Source organism: Leptosomus discolor, chromosome Z, assembly GCF_034619465.1.
Source record: "Leptosomus discolor isolate bLepDis1 chromosome Z, bLepDis1.hap2, whole genome shotgun sequence".
NCBI classification, from domain to species: Eukaryota; Metazoa; Chordata; class Aves; order Leptosomiformes; family Leptosomidae; genus Leptosomus; species Leptosomus discolor.
Genome location: NC_141419.1, coordinates 10,332,515 through 10,354,364, shown reverse-complemented (window position 1 = coordinate 10,354,364; position 21,850 = coordinate 10,332,515). Strand labels below are relative to the sequence as shown.

At 40.4% G+C, this 21,850-nt stretch overlaps 1 protein-coding gene across 3 annotated transcripts in view; it reads right to left on the bottom strand.

Annotated features, from left to right (window-relative positions):
• Positions 1 to 21,850, bottom strand: part of ARB2A (ARB2 cotranscriptional regulator A) — a 243,903-nt gene that overhangs the window by 63,832 nt on the left and 158,221 nt on the right. For all 3 annotated transcript variants that reach the window (XM_086479798.1, XM_086479799.1, XM_086479801.1), the window contains 2 exons: positions 9,313 to 9,429; positions 5,959 to 6,043 (listed from right to left, as the gene is read on the bottom strand). In XM_086479798.1, the coding sequence (XP_086335924.1) occupies positions 5,959 to 6,043; positions 9,313 to 9,429 (202 nt within the window). The remainder of the gene's footprint in view (positions 1 to 5,958; positions 6,044 to 9,312; positions 9,430 to 21,850) is intronic.

Here is a 21,850-nt window from a genome sequence, read left to right as displayed (position 1 = left end):
TTTTCATCAAGTTAATTAAAGAGTGAAAAATGAGAAGCATTGGTAAACTGCGCTAAAAGCAGCTAAGGAGATGAGCCAGGTATTGTCTCAGTGCTTAATACAGTTTATGATTGTTTCTGCCTTGTTTGTTACGAGCAAGATACATAGATGTGTAAGAGTGGGAGCAGAGTGTGGTGCAAATAAAGCTGAGGAAAAACAGCAGGGAGAAATAAGTTGGTATTTCCCTATGGCTGTCACAAGCCTCACTCCTGCAATTACCTCTGCGCACAGACCCAGCAGTGTTGTGGAGCCCATTTAACCTCTCTGGAGATCCTCCTGTTTGAACCCCAGGATCTGCTCAGCATGGGGTGCATCTGCAGCTAGACGAGGCTTTCCTACGGAAATACACAACTGAACTCTTAGAACAGCGGGCAGAAGTCACCTGTTAGGCAAAGCCAACAAAAACCACCACCTCCGTAATCTAATGGGCAATTCATGGTCTCCCCAGTATCAACACAAGCTCTGCAACAACGGCTTTATCTGACGAGTCGGTGCAAGCATGCGCAGGGGCCAGGCTGCATGCCTGCTCTTCCAGGGAAAGGCTGGCTGTGCAAGTGATGCATTCACTTTCTTGGATCAGTGCTTTTAAGTAGATCTAACAGTTCTAAAAGAATAACTTTACTTAAATTTACTGTAGCCCCGTGGAAGGATTATTGATGCTATTCTATTACTTGGCACAAAGCAGCAGTCTCAAGGGAACTGTTTAGTACCATATTCTTGTCTTGATATTAAATCAAGCTATGCCAAGGACTCAAAACCAGCAGGTAACAAGCTTTTCCCTGTTTTTCAGTGAGCTCTGTAGAATCTCATCTTCCATTTGTTTTGAACCGCGAGTCTCTTATGTGCATACAGCAAAATCTCTAAAAAAACCTCCCAAGCCTTAAAATACATAGCGTGTGTTTTAACACATGCAGGAACGCTTTCGGCTGTGTTTTTACCGAGAGGCTCAATGGATGACAACCCTGCTCTTTGTTGGGACAAGCTCCATCAGAAACAGCCACCAGCCCCCCTTCCCCTCTCCCAGTTAAAAGGATTTGAAAAGGCAAAGCAGGGAAACAACCCCCTTCTGAACCTCTGTGCAATGTGAAGGACCTTCTTTTGATGCTGACACACGCCAAGCTGACTGTCTTACCTGAGTCTGGACAACTACCCCTACCTCCACTCACTCATTATGGTCTTAAACCCTACACAACCGCCCAGCACACCACATTGTTGCGGCATGACTCTGGGGTTTTTTGGAAGTTAGGGCAAGTATACAATAAAAACCTCACAACCTTATGTGAATATTAATTACCATGACCATGGTTTCTTTATTGACATGCAACGGAGCTCATGGGAGGCCAGACATAGTCTTGGACAGCTGGCTCCAGGTAGCCCTGCTTGAGCAGGAGTTGGACCAGATGAATTCAGAGGTCCCTTCACACCACAACCATTCTTTCCCTTCTATTAATTTATCTCTAAAACCCCCCCTAACACCTGCTGTAGCCTGTTAGAAGTAATAATGATCTTTTGCAAATTCAGAGTGAAAAAAAAGAGTTGTGCTTGGCTAGCCTAAATGATACGAAACGTTTTATGTACCATACAGAATCAAGCTTGATGTTTAGTACCTGAGGACTCACTTAGGATACTGTTTAGAGCACCGCCAGCACGGGTCATACCTGTCCCCCAAAACTGAGAGTTTGTTTTTCTTCTGCGAGCCTAAGATCACTTTATTCAGCTACGTGAACTAATTCTTGCACTTTTTTCCTTACTACAGAGATTTACATTCAAGTCTAGGCTCTTCCGTGAATAGAGGTTTTCTTGATTACTGTCAACATTTCATTCCATTGTGTCATCTTGTTTGTCTTCTGATGTTATAATTTCCTTATTTTACAGTGTTTTAACTGCATTGGCTGCAACTGTTAAAAGAATAACCAGTGATTTTAGGGGTCAACTAGAAAGGCTTTAAAAGGATTTGATTAGGCAATTCATTTTACTAATGTTACAATAACTTCTTTTTATTTGATTATGTAAATGAGTTTTGGTGCATATCCACTTTGGCAAAATACTGCAAAGTTTAATCTTCTCTCCTAAATAGAAAGCTTTCACTTGCAGAAACACATAAGCCAAGGAATGCATCTTATCCAAACACTAAGGTGCTCTCTGTGAGCCACCCCAAAATATTCACATTCATGAAAACAAAGGCCATGTTTACCTGGCAAAATGTACCACAATGCCTTTCCTGGGGTCATGTTCAGGCCACTATCCTGAAATCAATGTAATTTAATTGTTGAGCAGCAGTGGAGATGGACTCAAGATCCACAGATTTGCCTTCTCCCATCGTTGTGTTCAGCGTTTCCCACCCAGCAGCTGCTCTAGTGGGATGGCTTCCCAAGGGCTTCTCTCTAGAACTAGGAGAAACGTTGTAAGGTCTCAGAGACCTGAAGTGAACTACAACTATGTTAGCAGTAACACGACACAACCTGTCATCAAAACATCTATCCCATTGCCCGTGACAAATTACAAGTTGACCTCCAATCTTTGAACCAGTAAGACTCCCACCCCTACTCCATTTTATGTGATGACCTTTAATGTACAGACTACTTTTAAAGTCTTCACCTTCCATTTGCTTATGTCTTAGATAGGAAATGGATCCATCTCCTCTGAGACAGAAGAGAGGTCTTCTGGTTTGACTCCATTAGGAAAGTGGATTAAGATTGAGGCAGGAGATGACCCCAGGTCTAACAGAGGTCCTTAATGGGTCCCAAAAGTGAAGAGGGTAGGAGACAGGTTTCTTAACATAGACTGAAGGCAGAAGACCGACAGTGGGCTCCTCCAGGCCAATGAGGTGCCAGTGCCACAGCTGAGGACCTTATCTGTGCAATGCTCCAAAGCTGGAAATCAGAGAGGGCTGTGAGCCAGAGAAGGAGCACAGAGGAATGATGCTGGACAAGCCTGCCTGGTAAAAGGTAAATGACAGAGGGAGAGTGGTGGGTTCTTCTCTGATAAGGAAGAATGCCTTGTTCTTGTCGGAAAAATATGGGAAGGGTAACAAGAGGGGTAGCGTTGGACAGATAGCCTCAACAGGAGCTCCAGGTCTGATGGAAGATGTCTGAGCTGGGAGGTATGTCTCCCAACACTGCACGGAAGGCTTTTTAGGATTACATATACTACACAGGACAACGGTGTTAAATGAGAAATTTTAAAGGACAATCCCTTCAGTGTGATGATAACTTGTCACAGGAAGATATTAAACTATGACATGAGCATGGAACCAAATCCTCGAGATGTGGAGGAAAGACCACAAAGGTGGGACCTTTGCAGTACCCCACCTCTTGCCACAAGGACAGAGAATGGATTTATTATGGCTTGCATTTTTCTGTATTGTTGTTCTTCTCATGCCCTCAACATTGAATTATTAAAGTGTATTAATGCATTTTTGTAACCTAGTAAGGGATGAATGAATTACAGCAAACATTTTAATTACTTAATAATGCTCTAATCAAAAGATTTAATGGCTCTATCTGGAAATACAAGTTGATTTTCCACTTTGATGGCCATTTATTTCTCTCTAGTGATTTTTAGGGGAAACGAAAGCAAGAAACTGTGACATAACTGCTCACAAAGAAACTGGGGTCACCTGTAAATCCCAGTATGCTGAATAGCTGAATATCAGACCCCTCCTGGAAAAGCTGGCTCATGAGATGTGACCAAGACACAGTTATTCCTGAATTTACTTCTCAGTGCAAACACAGATTAAAAATGGGGTTCCGAGAAGAAAACCGAATCTTCCTTCTGCAAAAGGTTTATTTAAAAAAACCTCCTCTCATTGCTCTGATTGCTCTCACTGTCATTCACTTAAATACCAAGGGCAATGCTGCCAGTGTTTGAGTGTGGGCTATTTCAGTACTGCAGTTCTCAGGAAACGAGCGAAATAAAATCTCTCACATTAAATACTAATGCTCCTACGTCTAGTAGCATTTCATACATTTATTACAGATTACCCTAATGCAGGCTTATGCCATTGCTCATATAAACACACTGTAGGAATTATCGACTTTCTTCCTCTGTAAATGTCTTACAGTTGGCCTTATTAGGCATAAATAGAAGAAAAAATTAATTAAAAAATATATGAGCAAATTGATAATTCAGCTGTAGTCACACAAAGTTATATTATTTTCAACTGTCCTTATATTACAAAGATCCAACCTGGAAATGGTTAGCCTCCATTTGAATCACTGTCCAAAATCTATGATAAGAACCTCTAAAACACCAGTGATCTTAATCTAGTGGCACTGTATGTATGCACGAAATACGAATAGCCAACTTTTACAACTTTTACTGGCTGAAATCCTATCCCATTTGAATTAATTCTCCTGCCAAAGACTTCAGTGTAGCTGGGAGTTCATTAAGTGGAGTATAAACATTATTCCCACTATGACCCATCCTCGATAGAAATGTGAAGTTAAGACTTACTCACACTACTATTAAAGCATCAGTCTGATTTTTAAATAACACTTAGGATTTCTTTTATGGAATACCTTTTACATTATTCACATAGGATGAATACAAAGAAAGAGAAGGGAAATCAGATGGAGGATTTTCAGTGCTGCTCAAGTGTACTGTAAATACTTTCGGGTTGCTATCCAAGTCCCTGTTTACCTGACTAAAACGACCTCTATAACATCCACTATTCCACAACAGCAACACAGATGTCAAAGATTGGAAGTTAATCCTGTATTAAAGAATTCCACTCCTGAACAATATTTTTCTTTTAAACTGCAGTAGTCTCCCCTAAAGGAGAAAAAAGTTGGCAAATGAATGTTGAATCTGTGAAAATTTTAGTAATATATCATTTCCCTGAGCACTAAGGAGCAGTGTCAATGCTATTGCACCGTGTCTGTACAGAGCTGATGATCTGCATGGTTAGTTCCCAGCCCACAGCAGAAATCTGATTACAGGTCTCTGGTTGTTGTGAGCTCTCAAAGAAAGCACTGCTAGATTTTCCAAGCCTTGAAAATATCCTGCAGTAAACTAAATTTCATCTGCAAGGTTAGGTCTCATTAACAACCTCACAAATCCAGACAGATATGAATCTCTAACTTGTCAAACGAACAACTGCGTCTCACAGAGCAAGGTCAAACACTGTTCCAGCTTTTAAATTAATATTGTATAGGCTGCGTCTTCCTTTGAACCTGATTTCATCTTCTACAGAAATATGCTACCTATGGCTTTTAGGAAATCTGATAATCAAACATGAAAGTTCAGTAACAGCTTGTATATATTTTAGATTACTTTCCTACAGAGATTGGAGATTTTCCTGTTACATTGACAACTACGTCTACTTTCTGAAATTATTACACATTAACAAAAGCCTTTGTGTATTATTTCAGGTGTTTCTTATGATTTATGACTCATTAATGAAAAAGTGCAGCTGAGTATTTCCGAAACAACGGAAATCTCACATCAACATTCCTGGATGCTGCAAATAATTTGCTACGTAAACCAGACTTAACGCTGACCAGGATTCAGACAAGTGTCTTACTTCACTTAGCTGTCCCTTTCATTAATGTACTTCTCTAAAACCTTGTGCCTACATAGAGTTAAGATATTTATTAAAGGATCTATGATAAATTTCTGACTTTTCATCATCGCTATTATTTTTCGTAAGCTCCTACCTGTAACATCACCGACTACTTAAAGCCAAAGAGCAAAGAAGACTAGAAAAATTTAAGCTACAAGTGGACAAGAGAACTTAAACCCCACACAAACCAAACAAAAAATTAACAGTGGGCTGCATAGAATTGCAGCAGCCATATGCTTTCAACCATACCTTGCCATAGAAGCGTTAAAATGCATTCAGAACCCAATGCATTTTTAAATCAAGCTGTTGCTGGGCACAAACACGTACACGGGCTTGCTGCAAACAAATCGACATACCTGCAGAGACGCGGGGGCAGTCTGGCAGCATGGACTCCACCGAAGTGTCCAGGGGCTCAGAGCTGGACACCCAGTTGCAGCAGTTCTGTAAGAGCAGGTAGGTGATTTTGGGGTAAGCCAAAAACTCACGAGCAAAAATAAATACAGACTTTGCAAGTACGGACAAGGATGACATCAAAATACTCAAATTAGTTTACAGAGCCATCCCAACAGGGACTGGAAGGTACTCTACACTAGCTTATTCATGCTAACTGGTGATGAAATATTGCAGTCTCATACTAAATAAGTAATTCATAGGAATTCAGGAGATTTGGAATAGCAGTCTTTAAGTTCTGCTTTGAGTGCCAGTGGACTTAAGCAGGTGCTTGGACCAACCGGCGCCTGAATTACCCACCACACATTTTAAGCTATTCCTCTCTGTAGTTGTTAAATGCATGTTGATATAAACACTGAGCCTGCTCGCTTGCCAACATGAAGAAACCACGATTTTTCAGGGTGTTTTGACGGAGTACACTGTGGAAAGAATGGTTGCGAAATCACAAAACAACAGATTATAACTGAATGAAAGCCATCAAGACTGCAGATTAATATTCAAATAATTTGAAATATAGCCGAGATGAATGGCGCATGAACATTTAAAAATGCAAATACTTGTCTTTGGGGAATCATGTTCAGGAAGCATTTAAATTTAACTTTCATTCCTGAACCTCTGAGAAGGATGAATTTACCATGAATTTTTTAAATGTTTTGCTCCAAACACTATCTATTCAAGGGAGTCTACGAACTAAAGTATTAAATAATATGCTTTTAATGAAATACGCTGAAAACTACACCAAACCTACTGAATTGAAGATTTAATTATAAAGCAACTACACTTTTAGTAGGATTGCCAGCTGAACTACAAGATCTACAGGACTTCCCCTGCTACAAATTTGAGCCTTCCCTTTCTGAAAACCTGATTAACTTCATTGAGGGGAAAAGAAAAAAAAACCAGAACCTGCACAACTTTTTGGAAAGACTCCATGAATTTTCAGACAGATTTCTAAAAAAATCATCCCATCAATCATGATTGTAAAAAATGGACGATTGCTATTCTGGTAAACAAGCATGTATTGTGTATTTGTAGATGCTTGCTGTCCTAGTTGTGCACCATGGAGTCCGTCCTCACTGTGGAAAGATCCTTGACTGGTAGATCAAGTGTCTTATTGTATTTCCTTAATTCATTCTGTCTGGAAGAAGATGTCAGCTGTGTTGCAGTGAGGAGAGAATTTCAAAGGCTTCAGTCCCCACCAATAAAGGGCGAGGAATGGCTTTTGAATAGATTTGTCAAGGCAACCCTACTGTTCTGGGACCAGGGAGAGCAGGAACAACATAAAGGAAGGGTTGCTGTATGAGATTAGAAAGTGAAGTTCACAAAGCATGGCAGATTTTTGTAAGAAACAGTAGATCAATGAAACTATTGAACTTGATGGAAAAAAAAAAAAAAAAGAAAACAAACACGCTACCCAGTAATGTAACCTTTTTAGTAAAAAATGGTTAAAATGGAAGTATTTCACAAAGGCTTTAAGGTTTAAAGTAGTAAAGCATTATACATTTTACAATTTGCATGTATAATTTTAATTAACAGCTGAATGAAACTGCAAGTGTAAGATGGTAGAAATTATAAAAGAAGTAGAATTTTTATGAAGTATTACATTCATTTGAAATAAGTAAAATTAATATTAACTACTGATAGAACACTACATCAGAGAGCTGGAGATAATACAGAAGATTAGCACACAATTAACCAGCTTTTATATACAATGTGACACTTGCCTGTACGAAATAAGTATTCTCGAAAGCAGTGTCAAGATATGTAAATGGATGATTTGTTTTATCATTCATCACAGCTCCTAATAAATTCAAAAATCATGACTTCTATAGGTACTAAAAATAGGCCACCAATGATACAGGAGAGATAGCTTCAATGAAGAATTACTTTTTTAACAATTCATTCTTTCAATGACAGCAATTAGCCCTACAGACAGGCAGCGATTAGGTGTATATTTTAATTATTATTCATTTTACCAGTAGCCTTAAACCCGATTAAAGTAAGAGATATCCAGGTGATATGCTAGTCTTAATACCACTCAGCCACACTTCACATATGTAAAATTCTTCTTTCTTATAGGAGATTTTCAATGCTAATGTAAGTTATGACACTCCATCCACTTTTTAGGCCATTAATCATTTAACTTATTCTTTAAGATCTACTTTCTGCAAATGAAATTAAAGGTAATGCACTTGTCTTATTCAGACTAAATGCTTAAAGAAAAATGGAGTTGTCAGATTCAAATTACAGGATTTAAAATTTCAGTTTTACTACATAACATATATTTTAAGGTTTTGATTTCCCATAAAGAAAATGGGGATTTTTCTGACAGAGCCTGTAGGGGTTACCATTCTTTATATTTTTAACATTTAAGTCAGAGCTGTCAGGCTGCATCCCAGGTGGTTCTCTATTCCCATCCGTCATGGCCTATAAAACTGTAAGGTTAAGTCAGGAATAGGCAGTCTACACACAAAGTTTCACTAAATCCATGGGAAGAGGTCCATGGTCTAACAAAAAGTTCAGGATGTGACTATTTTAAATTTGCCAAGTACACCTATTGTTTTAGCATTCTGCAATGGGAAGGCAGTAAACAGGGACAAAAGCCTGATCTGGAGAGGAAGAGACTCATAAATGGAAGTTTAGTTGGTCTCACTTTAAAAAATATGATTTTTAAAATCTCAGCAACCCCATACTTAAACACCGAATGATAAATGCATGGCACCATCCTTCACCCAAGGGTGGAACCTGGTGCTTGCTGGCCATCAATCAACTAGCTGTTGGTAGCTGTACAGCAGCAAATGCCCTGACTTTTCATCAGAAAACCTTGGAGCAGTTCAGAAGTAGTTACATCTCATAAAACTGCTGACAGAAAGGATTTTTTGCCAGTTGTGCAGATCATCAAACTGAGTCACAGAGAGTTTAAAAGGGCTTATCCGCCATCACCAGATCCATCCAGGAGCACTGGGTGCACCCACGACTTCGCTCCAGATATCAGGCAGCCTTGGCATATGTCTCTATATTGCTGTGCGGCAGCAAGAAACACTGGACTTGATTCTTATTATTTTGACTGCTATCCTTGAAATTCAGAAATGGCTTTAATCTCAGTTATTTTAGGGGCTCGCATAGGGACACAATTTCCATGGTCCTGTAATGTGCTGTCTTTTATATCTCAAAGAAATGGAAGAGGTCGGCAATAAAGACATGTTTATAGAGCCACACACAGAACGGATATATCCCAACTCTTTAAAAAAACCTGGCCTCACCTCTCGCATCCACTCTCGAATAGTTTTCCCAGCTTCTTGATGCCACACATTGTGAACAGAGTCTGTCAACGCCACAGCAGTTACCTTATTCTTTACTTCTGTCTCTCGTTGAATCATCTGTTAAAAAATATTGGCTTTAAGTCCTTTCTTTCTATTGAATAGAGTCTGCTTAGTCACAGATAATGATCTTAAATTAAAAAAGAAAGAGCAATACAGGTTCAATACTTGACTTCACTTGTTTTAAAGTTTATACAAATCCTAACAGCTCCAGAAACACAGAAAGACCTAATATTTTTGATAAAAGAAATAATACTAACTTTTAACTGACTGAACTATTCAGTCCTATTATTTTCCATGTGGCTTGACAATTCTAGGATTAAAGGTATCATAGTGAAAAAATGGAAGATTCCCTGAGGACACCTTTTACAAGCTTCTCCAAGTTCCTATTTCTGTGCTTCAGGGAAGCTGGTACCCGTGGTTCACTGTAAGCTACTCATGACTATCATCTACTAATTTTCAGTAGATTGCTGTAGTTTTTCTGATGTACAATCTTACTTTGACTTGTATGGGTTTTTTCTTTTTCTATCCAATTTAGCTACCTTGCACTCCCACCATGGTCCCAAAATTCTTTGTGGTCTCTCTTATACATATGCTTACCCAGCTAACACCAGAGCCTCTCAACAGTTTTAGGATATTAAAGGGCCTCTGTTGTTGCAAATGACAGTATGACTAAATAATATTAGTTCTAAAACCAATTAAATGATTGCTGCAAATAACGCGAGCGAACTGACAAAGATGCTGTGGAATTCAGCACTGCTCTGAGAGATAAAAGGGACTGGGAAAGAATAGTTTGATATCAAAGAGAGACAAAAAGGTTTTAATCTCCTGACATGAGTGACCCTAATTTGTAACACTGGATCAAAGAAAGTATAATGAATTATACTTATAAAACCAGCATTTCTCAACTAGTGTCTTTATCACCGCGTATGCCACACTAAAGTTAAATGTTTTTTTTCAGTTTCCTTTTGTATAAATGGCAACACATACAACCAACATTTCTAAACCCAGGCATTCTTTGTTCATGCTCTAGTAACTGCTTATCAGCATACAGGCTGCACCTCAGAAAACACTGCTTTAAAAGAGACTTCTACAATGGGGATGTGAACCGTACTTTGCATCAGAAACTTCAAAATGAACACCTCAATCCAGATTTTTGATACCAAAGTAGCATTTATCCATACCTTATGCAAACTATCTCCTAGTTTCCTCAAAATATCACACATGTAAAACCTTTTGACCAAACACTCTTACTTCCAATTCCACATAACCTCAGTATGACAGAGAGTGAGAGGCAGAATTATCGTGCCTTGCCTCTTTTTTTTTTTGGTTTACATTATGTATATTCCAAAATCAGTGTAATCATAATCAAATAAATATTCTAAGGGAAAAATATTCATTGTTATTGGCCAGGTAGTGTCAACGCAGAGCTCCCCATTCCAGATAAAATCAGGTGTCCACCTCCCCCAGCACTCTGTTGTTGCTAATGTCAGAATTACTTGATTCAGGAATTCATCTGAGCTTAGGCCATCTTGGCAAGCGTGCATGAAGAAACTCCTAAGAGTAATCTTTCTCCATGTGAAGCCTTTCCATACATACCATTTTTTCCATCATTTATCTTCCTGTGGGGCACATTTAATATCTAGAATTTTTAGAGGACAGGACACAACAGGTACATGCCTTGGGGGCAAAATCACACATTTAGGACAAAATATCATCTATTGTACGAAGCTGAGCTTCACACAGCAGTAACACAATGTAACATTTTCAGCCAAACATCTGACACTGAGCACTAAACTTCACTGTAAATACAAAGATGGCAAAACTCCCTCCGTTATGAAACTGTACGTAAGAATAGCGAATGTCTCAGGACGATCTTTGGGCCACTGCAGGAACCACTGGTGATTCTGCTAAACTGGGGATGAAACCCTGAGTTCCAGAGGAAGGTGGAATCTCCAAACAAGGGTTTTTATTGATATTACAATCCCCATCCCCAAACCCTTATGGACATCTCAAGCACTGATAAGTGCTTTGTGTCTCAAAGGGCTGAGCCACTCAGACCTTTGACCAGCCTGGTTCAGCAGAACTTGGGACTCATTATCTCATGTTCTGTTCTATTCTGTCTTGTCCTAGTCTATCCTATCCTTTCCTATCCTATCCTAAAGTTGTTTCAGATCTGCCAAACACCTGAAAATATTTATTTTTAGACAGCAGATTTACCATCCCCTTTATCAGGCAGAGCTATGTGCATGAGATGATCATGGAAGAGAAGACCCTTAGACTGCAGGGGAAAACTGGGCTGCTTTTGGGTGGGCCGTGGCTAGTCCTTTCTCTTAACAGCCACCATGACGATCCAACTGCTTCATCTTGACATAACAGGTAAGGTAGCATCACCCTACTTTTCTAAACAGGACAGCATCTGCAGAAAGAACTTCTGCTGAAGGGCTGCAGGTCCTGCTAGCAGTTGTCAGGCGCTTGTGTCACCAGGCTTCTTCTAAACCCAGCACCACAGGCAGCATGGTTAGGGGGCCGGACCCTCTGTTCCATGTATTTGCCATAAGAATGGCTCAGAAATCCCACCAGAAAAAAAGTTCTCTGAAAGAGACAGTACCTAAAAAGAAGACCTGTAAGCCACACAGGCCCATCTCGCACTAAACCCTGCTGCATATTGAATAAGTTTTAGAAATGAGCCATGCCTGTACCAGTGTTGTGCATTCCAGCGCTCGTTTGGCTGCACTGTCTTGCACAAAATGCTGTGATTTAAACGGGCAAAGGAGCAAAAATATTGTTGTCCTTGAAGTTCACATACCTACTAATTACTCTGAGTTATTACATGCTGGGGGAAGCTCAAAATCATCACTGGCTCATGGTGTTCCAGAATGACTTCCTCCATGAAGGGCTGGTCTTCAGAAGCACTGCTGGTGACCAACGGGAAAAAATAATGCTCTGCTTTGGAAAAGCAGTCTTTTCTCAAGCTATTGTGTCCCACATTTCTGTTTCGAGAACTAGCCACCCAGTTCATGTAAGAACATCACCTTTCTCTTCAAATCACAAGGAAATACAGTCATGCAGTTCCCTTCTCTCCTTCTAGACCCAGCTCAGGTTTGTTATTCTCAATTTCCATATGCACATGGAAGAACTGGTAGCCATCGATCACCATGTCTTTCTACTCTTTCTTCACATGGTATGCAGAGCCTTTGCTTTTCAGAGCACATATGATATGGGGAATAATACGCAATACCCAATATGCTGCTAGTGCTCACTGCTCAGCTTTGTGGATGCCTGCAGAATGGTATTCTCTTCACAAAAAACAGCAAAGAGACTGAGGCTGACAATGTGAGGTTTTTTTGATAACTCAGCCACAGTGCTGGGGTCAGGACACGGGCTCATGGATGCAGCAGCAAAGAGGGATCGACGGGATTAACTGAGCTTCACTTACAGATTTCTCTACATCCAGCCCAGAAGAAATAGGTTTTGGTAGGCATCCATGCCCTTACAAGCCAACTTGGAAAGAAAATAGACAAAACCAATCCATCAAGCGGAGAAAGTATCAAGGGTATAACCTTCATGTAAACAAGAAGTCTAACATGTCCATTTTTTAAGTGACACAGAAATGTCACAACAGAGTATGTGAAACCCAGGACACAGCTTCTATCATAAGAGCTCAAGTTCTCTGCTATAATACGACATAATAATAAGCAAGGAGATAATAATAAGCAAGGAAATAATAAAATAAAAAAAAAAAATAACCAGGGTGAATAAATCCAGGTGATGTTCAAGCAGGAGACTCTCTTACCAGGGATGATAATTTATCCTGCAAGAAGATACAAGAAGCCTATGTGCTTTTGCCACAGAAGCTTCAATAGTCAGTAAAGGCTTCAGATTCAACAAATTGATAGCTCACAGTTAAAACATATTTATCTTTTCTAAAAATAGTTCTGAATTCACATAAATTTTAAAAATTAAGTGAGCAGAACAAAATTGTTAGAGTAAAATATACTAACATTCAACACAAATGCAGCACTCAGCTGCCATTCAAATTTGATACAACTGCAGACTTGTACCAAATTCCAAGGGAAGGATGCTATGGGATCATGATGTACACTTCCTACAACTAGTTTTATTTCATGCAGCCAGTACAGTCTTTTAAAACAGATATGTTAAAGCTGAAGATAGTTAACAGACTGCAGACTACTTACAATACTATAAATCACATTTTTTTTTTTTTTTCTGGGTAATGGAGTTTTTTAATGAAGCAACAACTGCAAACAAAGACCTAAGGATTTTGTCTAAAGTTCATTTTATGCCTTATACTCTTTGCATATCAGTAAATTGCATAGTCGCAGCCTAGGAGTTACTTAATTTCCTGCTCAATGCTAATTTTCAAATCTTAAATTATTCTTAGCTGAACAGATTTTGCAGGAAGCCATCTCTTTGTGCACCCCTTCATTGGATGGTTTACAGCCCCACTCACTCTGTCCTTACATTCCTTCTTCTTCTTCTTCCAATATAAATTCCATATAAACGAATAATTCATAGTCAGAACTAGGTAAACTGGCACTTCTCTGCTAGGTTAACTGGTTCTCTTTTATTACTGTGTCACTCAATACACCACTCTGGGTCTTCTAGACTTTCCCAACCATCTTTTCTATTCAGGCATTTCAGTTTTATCTTTGTTTTTGTGTTCCTTCTTTGTAGTCACAGTAAAGTTTAGTTTTGTAATTTATTAACCATCACTACCGTCTTCTCTATGCCAGTGGCTGAAAATTTGTTCCTTCACTTTCCAAGGGAAAATGTCAAATACCTATTTGCACAAGTGTTCAACTCTATCACTTACATAAGCAAGAACTTGAAATCACCTAAAAATGCACTCCTTAATTTAATATATATTAATTACCCATTTATTGGTCAATTTAATAAGTATTCTACTGCTAAACTGTCTGTAAGGTCAGACAGCAATCCTCTGTAAGCTTATATTACACAATTATCGTAACTTCATAAAGACAAAAGGTTGATACCTTTATTATCTGTAGTATGTGCATATAAAAAATAGCCTTACACATATATTACATACGCAGTATATTTACTGTGTATATATATATATATATATTTACAATAGATGATAAAAAACGTCTGTATATATTCTATACCATAGCACTCTCATCAAATGAAGGCATCTGTGTAAGAGGATTCAAAGGTCTGATGCTGCAAACCTGAAAATCCATGAATATCCCAGTTAGACTTTAGGTAAATAGCCTGTGGGAGTAACTCTTTGCAGCATTGATTCCATAGTCTTTATTCTAATAAATTCTAAACGGCTTCCATCGCAGTTTTAGCTGTGGCATGGTGTTCATACAGTATGCACTGGGCTTGAATGGCCATGTGCATTTGGCTTCGAGCAATGTAATTTTGACGCAAGTCCTCCATTGTCTCCAGTTGCTTCACACTGGTTTGAGTCTCTAAGAGGTTTTGGCGTGTGCAAGCTGAATTCCTTTCAGAGGAAACTGAACTGGAAGCCCCTGTCCAAATGTCCTCAATGATTTCCAGAAGTGGAATAAGTTTGTAGTAGAAATTCTGCTGGATCAAAATGCCATCAGCTGGACTCAAAGATTCGTAAAACCAGTGGTAGATCAGAAGCGAGAAGAAATCATGTATGAGAGGGCACTTTTGGAAGGCTGTGTAGATTCTTTCTTGGTAACTTCACATGCTCTCCTTGGAGCTTGGTACATGTCTATAGCCATTCAAGATTCTCTTTGACCCTCCTTTCACTCCACCTCATACAAACCAAGTCACTGGACTGTCTGAGCGGTAGCACTTGAGCCTGTCCTCAGCTGAGAAAGACTCCTTTTCACCATGAAGCATACATGTAGTGCAAGTTTGTCAGTATCAGATTCCCAAGACCTTTCACTACCTCCTGGATAGAATTCCTGAATTTCTGAATACCCTCCACTTTTTTGCACATCTTAAAAAAGGAATGAGGTTCCCAAGTCTTCATAAAATATTATTTGTTAGGGATTAGAATTACTGAGCAACTACACTTGAACAGCACATAGAAAAAATAATAAATAATCTAAAGTTAAACTAGTTCCCGCTTTCAATTAGCAACAAGAATAAATTTCCCTAAATGAATTCACATACATGTGAGAAAAACCCTGCTCGCAGTGGACAAAGCACCTGATACACACCAGTTTTTAATCAGTAAAAGAAAAATCTGCAGAGATACAATCACAGAACAACCATAGCCAAGTACTTTCTGATATTTTCTTCAAAGATCTATTGGATGTTACATCTACAATTGTGATAGCTTTCTACAGCAATAAATCACACTGCAACAGTAATAATAATGCATGTACATATTAGAACAGATTGCCTTAGAGCATCTGGACTCGTCACAGTTCACACTGTAAACCAATTTCTGTTGCAGAACTTCTACTGAAAATTTCCACACACACCTCACATTAGGGGTACAAGTTCTTAAAATCAATCATGATTAGAATAATATTTAATTCTAAGATAACTCAAGACTTAAAAAGTGTAGGGGTCATGTCCCTTACGCACAGCTCAGTGAAAAACCTGTACACAAAATTCTGCTGGTAATATTTTGCGAACAGCGCAAACAAAACTTACTGCTCTCTAGTATAAAAGCCTGAGGCTTCAGCTTTATTAAAACTTTAAATGTAATAATGCAATTCTCCCGCTTCTCTTGTCCCTAGTGTCTTATGACAGAGATCTTAGAGGAGAAAAGCCTTTGAGGACCTGTAACAACGTGGAGAACACCAAGCTCCCAAACACAGGTGGTTGTGCTAATAGGTGCGACTGGACCACGGGTAGGGATGCTGGCTTACCTCGCTTACAAACCTGCCAGCAATTTGTCTAGTGCAAACGAAGCCTAGCAGTTCAATAGAAAGCCCATCAGTAACAATCTTTGAGTGGGTCCACTACATCTCACCCACAACAGCTCCAATCAAAACAAGCTGGTGGAAGGGGCACCCGCCCTGGTCTGGAGCACAAAATGTTGGCATTCTGCAGATAGTTTCCTTGCAGACCAAAAATATACTTTAGACATGGGGGTTTGGTGAAGCTTTTCCCATCAAAAGCTCAGCTAAAGTGAACAAAAGCCAGTTTCTTTTTCAAATGCATCTCAAGATATTTCAGCAGTGAAAGTTGCTGAGATATTTGACTTTGGGCTGCTGGAGAGCTGCAGTGATAGTCAGGAAAGGCGGTTTGGAGCAGCTGGGTCTAGCTGGAGTCAGTCAGTTGGTACTGAGGAGGAGTCTGCTGCCCCAAAATTGGAGATCTGAGGCAGCGAAAGCTCTGTACATCTCATCGATGTGATAATAATTTTGAAGGGTCAACAACTTCCACCCGTCTCAACTAGGAACAGAAAGCGAAGCCAGATCAGTTTAAGTGTTCATGTTCTTACGCTGCTGACTGCAGCAGGGAGATGTTGGCTTGCCTCTAATATATGAGCTCAAAAATGGTCCGGTCTTCGGAATGTGGAGCTCCACAAGGGCCAATTTATGCTGCCAGGAAGCAGCCTAAATTAGCATGTGCAGTATTTGGCACAACTAATGCTGAAGAGCATCTGATACTCAAGCTGGGTTGTTTAAAGGTAGCTTGGGTATGTCCACTGCAGTACATGAGCCACAGGAAAATCGTATTTGAAAAATCCACCTACTTTGCTAAAATGTATTTAATTTTGTATTCACAGTTAATTTGGACTTGGGTAGTGGAAGACATTGTGAGCGCATGAGCACGCCTAAACCTCCAGTACAGCAGAAGATCCTTCGCCGCTCTGGCTTTACCATGCGCCTGTGTCAGCAGCATCCTCTTAATAGAGATGCAGGAGGTTTTCTGGCAGGAGGCTGCATCACCTCTCCAAATGACATGAGCTCAGCCAGCAAGAGCATTCCTCTGTTGGAATAGCTATGCAAAACCTGCTCTAGTGGTTTTGCTAACATAGTTATCTTGGCTGGGGTGGTGAAGGATTTTTTCAAGCTCTTAGCTGATACATCTTTGCCAGTAAAACCTTATGCTGCAGGTCATAGCTTTACTTTTTCTTGGTTTACCTGGATTTCTGAAGCACTGGATAACTATTTGAGTGCCATGCCTAGTTTGAAACAAAAAACAAATAAAAAATTAAAATAAAATAAATTAAAATAAAATAAAATAAAATAAAATAAACCAGACGAAACCTATTAGTAATGTGCCTTAATCAGAACCATCTAGACCTATGACTAAAAGCTCAAAGTGCTGTAGCATCAGGAAAGGTCAAGCTCTACACAGACTAGGAAGCAGAGGTGTTTCTGCTTAAAACGTGGAGCGCTCTCAGCCTCTTGCCCCAAACTTGCTAGCCTGGGCTCAGTTTTCACAAAGACTTTCACAGCCCTAGTCAGCTCTGAGCACCGGCAAATCACATGACATCATTTTGAACACATTTCCTTGTTTGAACGTACGTTGGGTGCCAGACTTTCAACCTGATCTTGCAGCCACCAGGGACAGTTTAACGTCATTTAAGAGCTGTAGCTGATGCACAGTTGACCCCTAGCAGTGATGCATGGCTGACATTTTACCAGAGGTGCCCTGTCATACCTCAGTGAGGTGCTGCACGCTGCCTGAGACCTATCGGTGAGCAGATATTACTAAGTTTTTAAACTCCGCCAGTTTTCTTGCTGTTGACGGGAGCTGTAGGAAGCTCCAGACTAGGGAGAAGCAGGGTCTCAGATGATTGAGTTACGATGACTCCTCCAGTCGCCGCCTGTCAGACTCGCCGCCATAGCTCGCAGCTTGTACAGGCTCTGCTAAAGGGTGGCAGCAGAAAGAAGCTGGGTTGTTGATGCTGCTACCAACCTCGGCCATCTGGTCCACCCATCTGAGGGATGCGACTGCTCCAGGGCAGAGACACTCATCTGCTCCCCAGTCAGGCTCCGTGCCACCACCATTTTCCGCCCTGGGGCTTTGAGCCTGGTCAACATCTCTGAGGTTGTTACTTTGGGTGATTTCAAATCAATTAGGAAGTGGGGCTGGACAGAAATAAACCCTCCTCACACCGGGAAAAAGGTTCTTCTTGAGCTGAACATCTTTTAAATTACAGCGGACCTGCTTTGACGTATCTAAACAACCAGTATGCATATAAAGTGGATCAATAAAACTGGTCATTTACTCTCAGCTTGTCTTGTTGGGCTCCTCTTTTGTATCGTGTGGGGTGAAAACCTCTAAAAGCCTTGAACCAGAATTTGCAGGTTCTTGGAATTTCACTTACTCAGAGAAAGTTAAATAAAATACAGTGATCTTAAATCTTTGTGATGCCAAATTAGTGGAAATAAACCGCTCCTGAAAATCAGTCTGAAACAAAACCATTAATACACAAGGCTTGAAAATGAAATGATACAAGGGGTTGGAGCTTTGTTTTGATATTTTACCATCACGAAGGTAATGGTTCATATCTAATGAAAAACGTGGCCTGAAGTAAGTTATGGAAGTAATTTTCTCATGTTTTAATAAAAGTGTAAATCCAGAACTCAGTCTACAAGTGAACAATCATACTAGTGAAACGAATGTGAAACAATCAAGTAAGTAACTGTTTTTACATGTTAAGTACAAAATACAACAGGGTAAAATGGCATTACTTCTTCATTGCTTCTGTTTGAACGGTACATGGAAAACTTTTATTACAGCTTTATGCAAATCTCATGCTGGTGCATTTTTCAAGGAAACAGTCAGTTTCCTTATATTTCATTTTATACCTAAAGAAACAGAGAGAACTGCACTGGTTTAACATCAAGAAGCTCAAACCCTCCACAGTTTCTGGGTGTTGGCTGACCAAGGACCAAGCATTTATTTAAGTGCCCCTGTTTTATCGTATTTGTACACAAACATGTCAGCCTAAGTATTAATTTTTATTGAAAGGGCAGACTTAAAGAAAAAAAAAACAAAACAAAACAGAAAAGGAGAAAAGCTGAGTGTTAAGCTCAGCACCTCACAGATGGACATGGAGACTGACGCCCTTGTTATTCAAACACAGACAGCTGGATTTCCACTTCAGCCAGAGGATAAGACAACACTCCCTCTTCCTGTTCTTTGAAGCCTCAGCTTCCACGCTTGCAACCTCTGAGTAACTTCAGGAAGGAAAAGTCTCTCCACAGGCAAGGTCTCTGAGCAAGAGCATATATAAACTCAAGCTTTTGGGGTCACACAAACTCATGGAGATAACTCTCTTTGTGGTTAGGGAATGGCAAATTGCGATTTATTACTGCAGGCAACCAAAAGAGAGGAGCAGCAGCTTCCCTCTTCTTTCCCACTAAAACCTTTGCCAAAAAGGCATGTGCATGTGTGGTAGAAAACCAGATTACACCAAGCAGACCACAATCTGACTGACAGTTTCAAAGCCTGGAAAAATAGTAAAGCAGAAGAAGAAATACTGGATAACTTTTTATCAGGCTTCTTTATCAGACATTGGGCACACCACCAGGTATCAAACAAGGTTTTCCACCCACTCTTGATGGGGAAGGAGCAGCAAGGCGAAGAAGGGTCCATGGAGGAGGAAATCCTTCATACACAGAAAGTCTTTGTGAAGCAGCCTAAAGGATGCATAACTAATCTGATATGACAAATGATTCAGATAAAGATGTTCCAATTCAGAGTACAGAACAGACTGTCATAAACCAGTACACATTCATAATTAAATGTCTGGTCCATGCCCTGTGCTGGTAGCAGCTGGGCACAGCTGTTCTGGCAAAGGAAGCCCAGACCCTCCACCCCCTGGAGACACTGGGCATGGACCTGCTCTCCATCAGGTCTCGAGAGCCATGGCACTGCCGCAGCACTCAACTTCCACCTCAGCATCCCTGGACATGGGAATGGGGCGGGGAGGCAGGATGCTGTCTCACTGCTATGAAGTCTTCCTTTGTTCATCCTCCTGGCCTGCACTGTGATCTTGGACCAACCTGGTCATCATTTATTGCTGAGTAATGCTCCAGGAGACTCATGTGGTACTCACTCTGCATCACCCTCAGCATGAGCCCACTAGTCAAGTATCACAAATCATCCTCGAGTACTTATGACATTAGTCAGAGAAGTGATGCCAGGTAGTGATGACTCAACAGAAGAATGAAGAGTGTCATTAGCATAATGAGTGCTGTCGTGCCTAGGTGTCAGGAAAACGGATGCTGCACGAAAGTGACGAAAAATCCCATCTTCCCATGTAGGAAGGTACTAATTTACCACACGCAGTCCTTCTTTGGTGAAATAACCTAAACTCTCACACTCACAAGTCTCAAAGAGAGACTCTGACATGTTAAGAGCAGCGCATGTTTATTTTCATGGTTGTGAGGAAATGAAGAAATTGTCCTGAAAATTTTGGATCGGACTCTTCCTTTGGTGGTTGCACCCACGTTGCCAGACCAAGACTTTTCTGTAGCTACCAGCCAAGCCACACCAGCTGGCTCCTGAAACCAGGCTACACCAGTGGGCAAGCTGGGATGGCATGGATAGCACTGTGCAACCGTCCCTTCTCACCGCAGGAGTCAGCCAGGCAGATCTGCTGCAGTGAATGTCTCTGGTTCACCAGGCAGGACTTGAAGAAACAGCAGTCTTGTCCTGTGACCATGGGATCTCCAGGGAGCTCATCAGGATAATGTGGGACCGCAAAGATCAGCCATGTCTGCGCTAAACCACAAGCAATGTCTGCTAAACTTTCTGCACACACTCTCCAAAGTTGCTGGTGTACTTTGAAAAAAAGCCTGCTGTGGATTTAACTACTTGCCCGTCTTTTTAAGCTAAGAGCTCATCATTTTCCACTTAAGAAGTCCCACTTCAAAAAAAAGTCGATTCACAGATATCGTGGATGGCAAAAGACACTGTGTGAAATCTGCAAATTCTGGCCCTCATCAATAAAATTTCAGAATGTTAAAAACATGGCATAACATAGAAAGTCAGTCCCTCTTTCCCACAGCATTTCATGCCTGCTTTGTGTTATCTATCTACCAGATGATAAGCTCCTTGAAAGAGAACCATTTTCCTTTTGTTTGGTCCTGAACACACAGTTGGAAGTTCAAGCATCTAGCTCACAGAGAAGCATTCCCATATGCTCTTAGCCTAATTTTAAAATAAGTTAAACAGAATATACATAATAGCTATTTAGTTAGATCAAAGTCAGCTGGAGCCACCCCTGGTGTTTATTTCCAAACCATTACACATCACTAGCAAGATATTCCTCATGACCCTCTGATCTTGTAAGGTTCATAAGCAACGCTAAAACCAAAAGCAACTGTGAGCTTTACTCCTGCTCCTTTTACTCTGAAGTTCTCTTCAGCAATGAAACACACCAGGATAGGTTTTTCCATGTCTTTATTTCACCACCAGCACCACCACCACAGCTTCCCCAGGGCAGAGCTGGGTCCCGGTGAGCAACTCCTTACCACGAGGAATCTGGCTGTATCCTACCACTGGCTGAAGGACACCACGGAACTGGACCTCGACA